The 14,469-nt window shown below is 37.6% G+C and overlaps 1 protein-coding gene across 1 annotated transcript in view; it reads right to left on the bottom strand.

Moving 5' to 3' along the window:
• LOC137260323 (sulfide:quinone oxidoreductase, mitochondrial-like) overlaps nucleotides 1-14,469 on the bottom strand; it is a 56,632-nt gene extending 42,163 nt beyond the window's left edge. Inside the window, exons 1-3 of the mRNA XM_067798000.1 lie at nucleotides 14,127-14,469; nucleotides 1,345-1,515; nucleotides 412-465 (exon numbers count right to left, since the gene is read on the bottom strand). Coding sequence (XP_067654101.1) covers nucleotides 412-465; nucleotides 1,345-1,515; nucleotides 14,127-14,333 — 432 coding nt within the window. The 5' untranslated portion in view covers nucleotides 14,334-14,469. The remainder of the gene's footprint in view (nucleotides 1-411; nucleotides 466-1,344; nucleotides 1,516-14,126) is intronic.

The following is a 14,469-nucleotide window of genomic DNA, read 5'->3' as shown; positions in this document are numbered from 1 at the left end:
GAAGTACCATGTGGGTAATAATTGGGATTACACTTTCTTTGTCAAGTGGCTATTCTACCTTTGTGGACGTCAAGGTGGCTGAGCGGGCTAGGCGGTTGACTTTGTGTGCTGGCAGTTATCTGTGATTACACTTTCTCACCAAGATACAGATTCTAGTACTTTTGCTGGGCTGAGTCCCATCAGGGATTTGAACCCACACCTTCAAAATCAGGCAGCTAGTTGCCAGCACATAGCCAGTTAGGGATGCATGAACCAGTTGTCCCCCCAGTGCCATTTGGGAGAGTTAACCTGCGTTTGAGCTATTGCATTGTCTTGTTGAGTAATTACTTTCATCACTCCAATCAATTCATGGCTTCCGATGCACTCAACCACTAATCTGGAAGTCCTACTGTTCAGTGATAGGAGACTTACCTGACTGTAGTTGAGTTGCATACCCATCGCAACCACCAGGTAGTCGTATCCTATCTGGAAACACCAGCAGTGTCACATCACAATGTGAGGAACAAAGCAAACAGAGAACCACAAGGATCTACAGTGTGGCAATAAAATAAACAACTTTGTCATTGCAGTCAGAGTTCAAGCCTTGTGCCCGAATATGATTTGTAAGCTTCCATCAAATTTGAACTACTTGACAATATTGTTTACAGGAAACAGGAACTGACATTCCAATTTTCAGCTATGTTAATAATGCAGTTTCAGAGAGGCTATTTAAGCAGGTTACAATAGCAAAAGTCATTTAGCAACACTAGACAAACAGCGGTAAAGGAAAATCACAGTTCATGAAAATGTCAATACAAACATGCCCCAAAATGTGCATTACATGTACTGGTAATTCCAAAGAGCACATACTTACTGTAAGTCAAATTTTGTTGCAAGCTTAATGACCAAAAATGACACAATATTGCCACCATGGCTTTCATAGAAATTCAGTCATGTGTGCTCCAAATATAACCAACATACAGGAAACTAGTGCAGAACACTAATACTTACACCATGTTGTTTAAGCTGACCTAAAGTTTGTATCAAAGTCAGAACAATTATATTTCTTGTTTTACAGAATTGTTTGTCCTCACAAACCTCAAGGTAGGAGAGGGAAAAAAAGGTCACCCGTCAAAGTAATTTTCCTTCTTATGCTGAATTTTTTTACCTTTTATGCAGTTAATGGCGATTGATCTGGCCTAAATATCCATAACAACAGGAGATGAAGCGTGGTGGTGTGTGGTTTTGTGCATAGTGTGTCAACATTATGCAATCATCATCATCATCATCATCATCATCATCATCATCATCATCAACTTTAATCAATCATCCCATACTGCAGTAATAAATTAAGTGCTACAGTACCTGTTCCCCACTTGCAGTGGTCACCATGCAGCTGTCAGGGTCAAACTTGACTGCCCGATCCTTGATCCAGTCACAGCTGCTGGGCAGGACAGACTGCATGGGTCGCCCTGAGGCTTGCAGTGTCTTCAGCCCTGCTCCCACCAGGGTCCACATGGGCTGGTAGTAGTGCATCTGCCAGACAGAACATAACAACTGATGCCAAAATGGCACTGGGCTCAACATAGGAATGGACTCAGATTTCAGAGCACCACTGAGTTGACTACTAGGGCTTACTGTCAGTAGATTCAACTGACTCTGTGGCTTACCTATCATTTTGAATCAACTTCACCCAGGATGTGACTACAGGCTCGATCTCCTTTCTCAAGCTGGGATGTTAACCTACTTGCACCAGATGCAACCTCAGATGAAAACCTAGTTTCAGCAACCCAATTCCAGTTGCATTGCTTTTTTTGTAATATGTAATGAAAGAAATATACTATTGAAATATTTAGATGCTTTATTCTGAACGATACCCAGTCAAAATCTGACAGACCCTGGTGCAAGTTAGATGATGACAATGATGCACCTTGTGATATAGGGTGGCAATACCAGGGCAGGTAATAAAGCTCTATACTGAGCCCTGTGAAGCCAATATCTGACTACAACTAAACTTGACAAAATAAGTTAGGGATATTGGTATTTTTATGACTGATATTTCATACATCATTATTCATAACATCAAAATTAATAAATATAATTAACTATTTTAGTCCAGTATAGTGACCAATACTAGACAGACAACTGACAGCAACATACACCTTCAGTCCATGCTGATTGATTATTCGTGTATTATACTTTTCTCATGTTTAAACCCCTGATGCACATTTCTACCAGATCTGAAAAGTGAAATGTTGTGTGAGAATTGCATTCACATGGCTCAGGATCTACAGAGATATGTGGAATAATAAATTTGCTTTTTCTTTCAAGACCAAATTCTGTCGTGTTATGAAAAGTAGACAGTGTTAATTGTTTCAAGGCACTATACACTTTTTTCTATGAAACATCTTTAGGGAAACTGTGAGTGAACAAAATACTGCTAGATATCTGAATGCCATAACAATACAAATGGATTTTTTGGCTTATGAAACACATTTTTTCATCCCAAACTGTGTTCCACAGGAGATGTTCCTAGGAGGTATATCATTTTGACTGTAGATTTTGTACAATGCCCTGACATGATGTACTTGATGATGTCACAATGCTATGATGGTAGTACTCTAATGGTAGTGCAGTGTTGACAGATGTACATTTTTCACTGAAATCTAATGAAGAATGATTTATAATGTACCTCTTGCCATTATACCTAGAGATCATCTAAGATGTAACACTTGTGAGAGATTCAAAATACTATACTGAATCAGTCGATTTCTTAAATAATATTGTCGAAACAAACAAAAATTTTCAAAGGACAAGAGTATCTTGAAGCCATTATCTACATATATGATATGATATTGAAAATGACAAAATGTAGATAATGAATTAATTTCTGTTGAAAATATCTTACAGATACACATCATAATACTGAAACTGTAAGCAGTGGGATAGGATCACTGTGTTCACCCCAGATCAACCAACCTGCACCTTAAAGAAGTCACCAAACACCCTAACTGATTCTATGTCTATTGTCAATGTTTCAGAGGTATCATTGCTGATTTGAAGATTAACCTTCTCTTAAAATAAGCATTGGTTGCTATAGACCAATTCACAAATGGATGTTCCATGACAGGTGAGGAATAATCAAACCTTCTTTCAGGCATGCATTCCATCCTGGACAAAGAAATAAATATTAGATTGTACCTTTCAATGATAGGATGCACAGGTGCATTTTTTTATTTACGAGCTCGTATACCAGTGGAAACAAATAAAGAAACACATGGAAGTACAAGTGTTCCTATATTTGTTTCCTGGTTTCTACAAATCAGAGTTGACTGTTTTTGTTTAGAAATCTTTCCAGTGACATCTTCCATCTAATATATAAAATTATGGTATAACATTATAGAAATCAAAGTAATTTCATCATTGTGTAAATGGTATAAATGAAGCAAACCACTTTCAGTAGACTGTTAGCAGGAATGTTTCTCAACTGCATTTAGTACAGTCGGGGTGCACAGGCCAGTGTTAATGCCCACATCAGGGTTCCCCCCGACATTTATACTTGGGGGTCAGGTTGGCTCTCCAGATTTTTGTGGGGAGCCGGAATTTGGGGTCAAACTATTTACAAAGATAATCGACTATCAAATAATTTTATCTTTTTTTTTCAGGTATATCTTCCAAGTCTGTGAATTCTAAAGAATTATCTCCCTTCAACAGTTTGCTAAATGACTGTGGTCAAATCAAGCAATATAAACAACTTAGCTAATTTTTAAATAATGATTACACAAAAGCTAAGATTTCACCTATTTATTCAATTGATAATTTCAAAGCCAAGTGGTCAGTGATCAAGAAAACTGTTCTAACAGTCAACATTGTGAATGAAACAGAAGCTGAATGGGAACTTCGTAAACTTTGACATACAGGTAAGGATAGAGCCAACATATTGACTAAAGATAGGACCTGGTATTTACTGTAATGCTGATGCCGTCACAGCAACGCTTAACTATTTACACAGTTTAGTCTCTAATCGCCTACATCTCCATTCGCCAACAAAAACAAAGCTGACTGATGACTGCTTGATAAGTATTAGATGAACCAGCGCAGTGAACGCATTTGTGACAAGCAGGCGGGGCAGGTAATCTTGATGAATACACTTGGTTGATACAGGTAGGTTGGCAATTGAACATGTGCAATACATGCTGACCGTGATGTGAAATCAATACTGCTACTGTTTAACATGTGTCTCGTAGAGTGATTTAGTTCAGCAAAACACCATCACAAGACGATTCACAAATTGAACTTTTCAATATTTAGATTGGGCATTAAATGTATTTGTTACTCGAGCATGGAAGATACTGCAGTGTAATATTTTTATGGCAATATTACACTAGTATTATATGTATGACGTCATTATGGTTTATAGGCATGACGTCACAATGCTAATGCCTCTGTTGCAATGGTACCAGACCTTGCTTGACTCATGGAGAGCTGCAAGTCCTCACACTATAAGCAATTTCGCCACTGTTCCGATCAATATATATTAAAGGGTAATAAACAGGACACAAAACTCATTTCCGTGAAATACCTTTTTCATTCAACTTTTATTAAGGTTAGTATTAAACTCACTTTCACTTGTTTGATACCAAATCATTAACTCGTTTATTAAAAATGGTATTACATGGAAGGTCATTCTATATATCCCAATCATTCTGGGGAAATTGTCTTCCTAGTATTTCTTCCCATTAAGACATTAAATATCTTATAATATCAATGAATAAAGTCAATTTATATCCCTGTATACCTCTTTTTCTTTTTTCAAAAAGAAGAGTCCAGTTTCAGATCACAGGGGTGGCACTCGTTTATCATTGCACAATCTGTGGTCAACAGACCTTGTCATGTTTGTGTTAAGAATGTAGGCGAATAGAGAACTACACATTCACATTTGTGAAATGAATGTCTCCTTTCTTAGGTTTCCATGCTGCAGCAGCATCGGGAACTTCCTTAGATCTGGGCTTATCTAGTCATTATCAATGAGTTCACTTCCATGAAACTTTTTTCAGAGGTTTAGAAAACGACATAACATGTCACTTTGCATGAGCGAACAAGAGAAGACGACTTTTTCAGCAAAGACAGTAAGTCTGCAATTAAACATCACTAGACAAGACTGTTTGCCATCTCAATTGTTTGTCTTACATACAGGCATTAACATAACTGTGTTTATTTTACTTGTATTCAGAGTCAGAAATAGCTATCAGCTGTGAACATGTCCCTGTGATTTACCGGTGATTTTCCCAGATGAATTCTTATGCTGTGGTCAGAAAGACATAGTATCTGAAACTGTTATTCTATCAAAAGGAATATATTCTAGCACTGTGTGATCATACCATGATAGGTAAATGGTCATTTATATTGCATGATAGGGCGTGCATCGATTTTCTTTTTTTGTGGAGATGTATGTTAATAGAAATGAAATGTTAAAGGTCATATGCAAGCAAAATATCAAACATATTTAAAACACAGTTATCACTTATTCATGATATATAAAATACACTGCTGATTAACAGAATAATAAACATATAATCACAAGTCAAAAGCGCAATATTTGGTATTTGGGTTTACGTCCCTCAAAATGAAGCAGTTGCGACACCAAAGCCAGTCAGAGGTGGTGGGTGTGTACTCAGGTGTAACAAGGCCTCTTCAATGGCCACGGGTTCATTTGCCGATTGTAAGCCCAATAGGTGTTAATTTCAAATTGCATGTGGTCAGCGAGTCAAGTTGTGCATTCCATATTGTCCTTAGCAGACAGGCACATGTACATATAGGTGTGAATAAACCAGGCATTGAGTTTTCTGTGTGACAGAGTCTGCTTATCACAAACAACGTGTTTTGGGGCTTTTTTATGTAAACGAGATTATTTACTTGTTTGTTTACACAACCATAATTAGACTGCTGCTCACGACCTGACACTCCAGACAGGCATACTGTTTTAAAGGGGCACTGATGCGGAGCAATTTCCGTGGACTGGTGTAAACTTTTGTTATTGTTTTTCTCCCGTGAGTACCCGGATGATATCCCAGAATTCGTGACTGGTTCGTGACCTCTGCTGCGCAGTCCGTAAGCGCAATTGATAGTTTAATTATAGACAGATCAACTGAGGTGAAGTCATTTGTACTTCATTACAAATGTATTATGAAAACCAATGAAACACTTTGAAGGTTAATCATCTGCCAGTGGTAGAAATGGTAAAAAACTATTATGACGGAAAATAACGCAGCCAATGTACGTCTCTATATTTTGTCTCATAACCCTAACTAGTTTATTGTCATATTTGTATGATTCTGAAAATTAATAAAAGAACACACGATTTGCTTATACTCATAGTAAATTTCTAACATAACAGCAACATTTATACATTGTATAGATTGCCAATGTGGTTCCTATTTCACACACATACGCGATCTAGTGTGTGTTTTCCTGTCATACAGATTCTGCTGAATGCTACAACAAATAAATTAAAACAAACTGCAAATAATGAATGTAAAACAGACTAATTTTATAGCAACAATGTCAGGCTACTACCTTGTTCAGGAGTGTATCCATCAATATCCACATAAAAGAAATCGTATTCCATTCATCTGCAGCTGGTAAATAATCCTGCTCTGTGTCGCGTGTCTTACGCAACTGTCTCATTTGCGAAAAAGTAACACATCGTTTCACGTCTTTCGTTGGTGAAAACTAGATAAACCTCTCATTGGTCTCCCAAGATAGCACACCTGGCAACAAATTGTATGATGTCCACTATTCCAAGTAATTTAGTTAACCAATATTGAGCAATCAATCAATCAACGCAAGGGTGGTTAATTCTTTGAAGGGAGGATGTTGTTTTTGCACTCACACTTTACGACAGGGTGTAGTCATCTACACACACTGCCTTTTGACAAATCCGCTAGAAGATAAAAGTAATTAATCAATCAGTGTGTTATCGGTTAATCCTTTGATCGATGTTTGTTTTTGTAACTCAGCTGATAAACCCTCTTGCATCACTTACATGCACATATTACATAACATACAATACATTTGCCATTACAGACCTTAATTTATAATGTTGAGTATTTACTCCAGACAGAAGAAATGCCAAATGGGAACCTTTGTTGAGTAACCGAAGTGGTGTTGCTACTAATTATACCTGTTATAAATTCATGAATTGACCATCAAGAGAATGATGACAAATAACACGTGTAGGTTTACACCATTAAACGCGAGTTACAGCAAGGAAGATGCAGCCTGAAAACACTTATGGGCCAAAACTGTTTTGAGGATACCAACAGAATTTCGTTACATAAGGAATACACACAGGCATTTGCTGTGTACTTTGGTAAATAGGTGAAATAAGGTTTTTTTCCGTAAGACAATTTTCAGATTTCTCTACCAAAGGCAAAGTCATCGTTTTTTTGTTTACGAATTCAAATAAATCAACTGTGTGTTTTATTATCATACATAATAAACCATTGTAGCTACCATAGCTACCAAAATTTATGTATGCTATTTGCTATCACAGCTCAACCAACACTCAAAACTACCTAAATATAAAGCTTTGCAATCTTCCGTACTGAAACAAATGGCTTGCTACGTGCCTGTAGACATCATATTTTCATGTAACATGATTAAATATCGAGGTTAAAAACACAGAAATAGGATCAAATTGGATCAGTAGGTATACCATCCAAGCATCCGAAAAGAACTACACTGCTGGGATATATGGTTACGATCAGACAAGGAATACCATGGATATTTTTAAACAAATGGCATGTGATGGGCATCCGGCCTCCTGACTGTTTAGGTTAAGAAATTCTGCTAATATGGACAGGAGCCCAGTTCCTTTGTCCGTCACGGTCGAAGGAGTGGGCACTGACCAATTTGCGGTCTGTTTTCGTAATTAGACCGTTGGCGAGAAGCATTATTCGCTCCGCATCAGTGCCCCTTTAAGATCCACAAACCTATTCACTGCGTGCATGCATTAGCTGTTGAAACCACTTTTCTCCAATGTTTAGGGAAAATTAGTGAATCGTTTGAACTCCAATTTCGCAGGCATTTCTTTTCTTGGTTGTTTTTTTCAACTTTAGTTGAATTGGCATTTTTTTATGATTTGTTTCGGTAAGTATATACTGAAAGGGAGCAGAATCTGCAAAGTTGTGTTTTATGTTGCATGTGAACTTTAATATTTTAATACTGGTGAAACACAAACTAAATTTAGCTAGGTTCTATGCAAATGAGACAGAGCTTTATGTAAATGAATGCCCTGCCTAACTGACATAGATTTATCTTTAGAAATGGATGATAGATTCATGTATGCAACGTGTACTTTCAAATCAGTTTGAAATCAGATATCAGTTTAGTTACATTTATTACCTATTGAGGGCTAGCCGAGTGGTTAAAGTGTGCGTTCATCATTCTGAAGACCTGGGTTTGATTCCCAACATGGGTGTCATGTCTGAAGTCATTTCTGGTGTCTCCTGCCTTGATGTTGCTGGAATATTGCTAAAAGTGGCATAAAACCATATTCACTCACTCACTTAATGCCATGGCCCTTCCTTGAATGATGCAGCAGTAATATATGGCATTCTCAGGTTCTCCACACAATGCAAGCACCACAGATTTGTGTTAACATTGACAGATTGCATGTGTGATGTCCAGCCATTTTTGTGCTCATATTCTCAGACAACAATCAAGCCACAACCATAAGCCGTCAAGTAGGTCTCTGTAATCATGTCCATTGGTCTATATAAGAAGTTGAGTAGGTCTCTATAATTGTGTCGTTACGTCTGTATAAGCCGTTACGTAGATCTCTATAATCATGTCAGTTGGTCTGTATAAGAGGTCAAGTAGGTTTGAGAATCTCTATATAATGGTGTCAGCTGGTCTACATAGGCAGTTGTGCAGATCTCTAAAATCATGTGAGTTCACCTTTCCTTTGTCTGCCTTCCAAATACAGCCCCAGTAGAAGATAATGAAGTGCCTACATAGAATGCTAAGTACAGCATTATCTACCTTGGGTTGCTGGCACTCTGTAGCTTTGATCTTCAAGGTACTGTCATTAACTTGCATCAAAACTTGTGATAACCTATCACTATTCTGATTGTTGTTTATACATACTAAAAAAAATGACTCCCCCAAATACAGTGAAACCTGTCTAAACCAGCACTCAGTCTAATGAGTGTGTCTGTGTGATTAGACAAGTAGCTGTGAACAATCAAATGAGTGTGGCTGTACAATCAAACTAGAAGGTGTGAACAATCTAATGAGTTGTTACGTACAATCAGAAAAGTAGGCCCGCAAATGAAACCATAAACATCACCAGAGTCCTGCAGTGATGTCATGGAAGGAACAATTTTCAGTTAGTTATATAGAAAATGTGTAGGAAGCTCATCATTTTGTGGATTTCTCGACGTCACCAAAGACATGCCGAATTGTTGTGTTGCCATCAATTGCTCCTTGGGGTCAGGTGATGGTGTCACTATGCACAGATTTCCACAGGACTCTGTAGTTTGTGCTTAAATTGGTTGTTTGTGTGTGTGAAGCAAGCATTGTGGAAGCCTGTAGTATATAATAAATCAGATGGTTCGCCCCTTACCACGCTACCAGGATAGAAAATGGAGTTCAAGTTTCATTGAGTATATAATATATACAATCAAGACTGCTTACTACATATTGCTGACCAAAAGGATTTTGCATGAATATAACACTTTCTTCCTCGGAAGCAAGGAAGGAATCAAACTTGAATAGCATTCATTCTCAGACAGGACGCCGCCATTTCTGAAAATCGTGAAGTCACGGGCTAAAGTCTGTTAGAATTATTGAGATTATGGTTTGTTTTCATCAAGTTAGAAAATCAAAATTACTTTTTGTTAGTAGTAAAATATGCATTTGAATCATGGCCAAAAGCATTTTGCATGACACAACTTGTAACAGAACGACTTTTTCCACAGAAGCAAGGTGGGGGTCGAAGTGACATTAATATTGCAAGTAATATTATACTGACCTCCTCTTCGCTTCCAAGAGTGAAATTGACATGTTATAAGCAATGTCATGCAAAATACTATTGTCCATCAATCAAATACATATTTTACTGCTAGTAGAAAGTAATTTTGATTTTGTACTTCAGTGAAAACAAACTTAAATTGCATTCATTCTCAGGCAGGGCGCCGCCATTTTCAAAAATTAAAAAGTCCATTTATATTAATGAGATTATGGTTTGTTTTCATCAAGTTAGAAAATCAAAACTACTTTTACTAGCAGTTAAACATGTATTTGAATTATGACCAAAAGGAGTTTGCATGAGACAACCTGTAACATAACATAAGCGAGGTCAGGGGCAAAGTGAAAATACTGCGCGATAGATTTCTTCACTTGCTAAATTTGCTTGGTTTGTAAACGTTCACTCACCAGTATGTAGACACTTGTCAATATACGTCCTTATGTTTGGTCTCATAATCCTAATTACTTTAAATTCATACTTATATGCATTTTGAAACTTAATTAAAAGAAGCGATCTGTGAATGTATAAGAGGAATGCAACATCTAGACATTTTATAGTTTGCCTATATGAATTATAATGCTCATGCATGCCCTAGTGTGTGTCGTCTGTATCATATTACACTTCACAACAAAAACAATGATTCTGTTGAAAGCTACAACAACTTAATAAAAACAAAATACAAATATTAAAATAGTGATATATAATTCATCTGCAGATTTCCCAAGTGATGTGTTTTTTAACAGTCTAATACATGTATACGAAAACGTGATGTATCGTTTCAGGTTTTTCACATTCCTGTATAGTCTCATTGGTTACCCAAGATAGCACACCTGGCAACTAATTGCATAATGTGCATCATTCTATTAAAAAAGTTATTCAGTTAGTCAATAATGAGCAATCAATCAATGTATTGGTGGTTAATCCTTTGAAAGAAGAGTGTTGTTATTACACAGACACAGACACAGACACGACAGAGTGTATTCAGTATAGATTAGTAAATGTACATACATAAACACTACCTTTTGACAAATCACCATGTAAATCTGCATAAAAGTAATTAATCAGCGTGCTATCAGTTACCACTAATTATACCTGTCATAAATTCATTAACTGAGCATCAAGTGAATGATGACAAATTACATGTAGGTTTATACCACCTAACTGTTGGGTATTAGATGAAAATTACGTTGACAAAGACAAATGAATACATTGATGAAGACAAAGGCATAGTTTAGTTGTTCGAACTTCTTTAGTTGGTTTCACAAGACATGACAAACAAGAATACATGAATGAGGTGAGCGGATTTCCAGCTCAAGCCCAGGGCCTTTCCTCCAAGCGTCATAATCCTGCTCGCGATCGTTCCTACAAAGACCATCGGAATGCCAGTCTCCACACTCACATCTCACGTACAGTGATAAAGATCAAGATTGCAGATTGAATAATAATAACTAAATATCATATAGCCTGGCTACATAGTTTTTGGTCTGTAGAAATATTTGGACATGGCTGTCCTGAAGTAGACACCATAACATAACTCGGAAACTAGGCAAAGCAGGAGACAAAACCAAATGATAGTAGATTGTGAGAACATATCACTTTCATTTTTCACAACAGCCGTCAAAGTCTCAGGTTTGTACAAACCTGTAAAGAAAATAGTTTACCCCCTGAAATGTAGATGAATTCTGCATAGACCCTCATATCTATACCTACTATTACGTCACGGAGACGCGCCCCCCGATTGGTTTAAATTTCGCTTGCTGCTGAGAATTGTGCACTGTTGTCAAAAAGGTCGATTTAAGGTAATCAAAGATTGAAATGAACAGTTTTAATGACAGTGTTTCATATATAACGATGTCAGTGAGTGATTTATGCATTTGCACCCCCTAGAGTATATGTGATCTTTAAAGGAGACTCTTGTCCTGACTAATTTTCCACATGCCCTGATTATATGACACAATGCTTGATGTTACAGTGATAAATTTACTCTCTACTAGCTCTGCTTTATTAATATTGCTAATTTTAATAGCTTCATTATCAGCAGCTATGTAATGAAATCAAATATTATTTGCAGTTTGAAACCATTGGTGGAAATTATCTAGTAGCCCATGGACAAGTAAGATACCATTATTTGACTGCCCAAAATGAAAATGACTTTTCCCGGGTATCAGGGGATGGGATATTTGAGCCCCTGTGTGAACGATCTTATGATTGTGTCTGTATAATCAGACAAGTAGGCGTGAACAATTTAATGATTGTATTTATACAATCAGACAAGTAGGTGTGAACAATCTGATGAGCGTGTGTGTATAATGAGACAAGGTGTGAACAATCTAATGAGTGTCTATACAATCAGACAAGAAGGTGTGAACAATCTAATGAGTGTCTACACAATCAGACAAGAAGGTGTGAACAATCTCATGAGTGTCTACACAATCAGACAAGAAGGTGTGAACAATCTAATGAGTGTCTACACAATCAGACAATCAGACAAGAAGGTGTGAACAATCTCATGAGTGTCTACACAATCAGACAAGAAGGTGTGAACAATCTAATGAGTGTCTACACAATCAGACAATCAGACAAGAAGGTGTGAACAATCTAATGAGTGTCTACACAATCAGACAAGAAGGTGTGAACAATGTAATGAATGTGTCTGTACAATCAGACAAGTAGGTGTGAAAAATCTCATGAGTGGATCTGTTCACAACATATGGACAAGTAAGATACCATTATTAGATTGCCCAAAATGAAAATGACTTTTCCCGGGTATCAGGGGATGGGATATTTGAGCCCCTGTGTGAACGATCTTATGATTGTGTCTGTATAATCAGACAAGTAGGTGTGAACAATCTAATGATTGTATTTATACAATCAGACAAGTAGGTGTGAACAATCTGATGAGCGTGTTTGTATAATGAGACAAGGTGTGAACAATCTAATGAGTGTCTACACAATCAGACAAGAAGGTGTGAACAATCTAATGAGTGTCTACACAGACAAGAAGGTGTGAACAATCTCATGAGCGTCTACACAATCAGACAAGAAGGTGTGAACAATCTAATGAGTGTCTACACAATCAGACAAGAAGGTGTGAACAATCTAATGAGTGTCTACACAATCAGACAAGAAGGTGTGAACAATCAAATGAGTGTGTCTGTACAATCAGACAAGTAGGTGTGAACAATGTAATGAGTATGTCTGTACAATGAGATAAGTAGATGTGAAAAATCTCATGAGTGGATCTGTTCACAACATATGGCTGGACGGTGCGAGGATTTTTATGATCCCCAACCCCTATCCTTATCCCAGAGGAAAATGGGTAACCCCCACCATAAAAATCAGTATCTGACAGAGCTTTTGAAATTGACATAGGATCATGTCTGTGAGAGTAAAGTGCATGTTTGGCAACTCATCACATAAAGAATAGTAATACTGTAGTTTAATAATGGAACTTTGGTAAAACAGTCAAAGATTAATGCTATTAATTTTGAGACATAGCAATGAATACTCAAAAAAATACAGAATCCTACCCCTGTACTCCACTTCTACTAATCCCTCCTGTATACATACTCTTGGGGTAAAAAAAATTGTCTGAGGCACTAATGTACACAGCTACGGCTGTGCGTGACATAACCATTGACAATGGATTCTATATTTAGCATCTGTGACGAGGGTTATCATTGTAGTGAGCTCAGCATGGGTCACAGTGTACCACATACTTTCTGAGTACTGAAACTGAATGTCACTACGCCCTGAAAGTCTTTGTCAGTCCCAAAACAATGCTATTTTCCCCTTCCCCTCGTCATTCCTTAAATGTTACACCCTACAGTCCCCGAGAAGCGGGAATAGACTTTTCCACCGATTACAATAGAATCTCACATCGCAATGAGACTTCTTTTCCTTTCAAATATTGAGGTTTTTCGTCTACAAAATACAGGTTTTCATACTCATATCATCAGTGTAAATGACACCACTGCACACACGATGATTATGTCCTAAAAGCTGATCACCAGAGCAAGGTTTGTTAGGCCCAGATTCGACTGTTAATATTCCGACCGCAGTTACATAAGCGGTGCTCCGTATCTCCGTTCCGTCTGCTTTCAGTCCGACTTACCTCGCTGGGATCAATGACTGCAACATGTCCCTTTCCTAGTCTTCCGGCAAACTTGGCAGCAGTAGCACATCCACCAGACCCGCCTCCCACGACCAACAGCTGATAATGTTTTTTGCTATGGTAACTCCCAGAAGTGCTGAACCCACGCCGGCTGCTCTGTCGTATAACGGTGAAAGTGCGGCGTGACAACGGCACCAAGGTAGACATTTCGATACGGTCAGTTAATTGTATCTGCCCAATAACCTCAAAATCTACAGTCAACTTCTTACCCGTTTGCAAACAGCTTATCTACATTGAAGGTTACCCTCAATGAAACGTGGTTACACGCGGACATCCTACCTGT

Source organism: Haliotis asinina, chromosome 13 (assembly GCF_037392515.1).
Source record: "Haliotis asinina isolate JCU_RB_2024 chromosome 13, JCU_Hal_asi_v2, whole genome shotgun sequence".
NCBI classification, from domain to species: Eukaryota; Metazoa; Mollusca; class Gastropoda; order Lepetellida; family Haliotidae; genus Haliotis; species Haliotis asinina.
The sequence above is the reverse complement of the archived record's forward strand: the minus strand, read 5'-3'. Positions and strand labels throughout refer to the sequence as shown.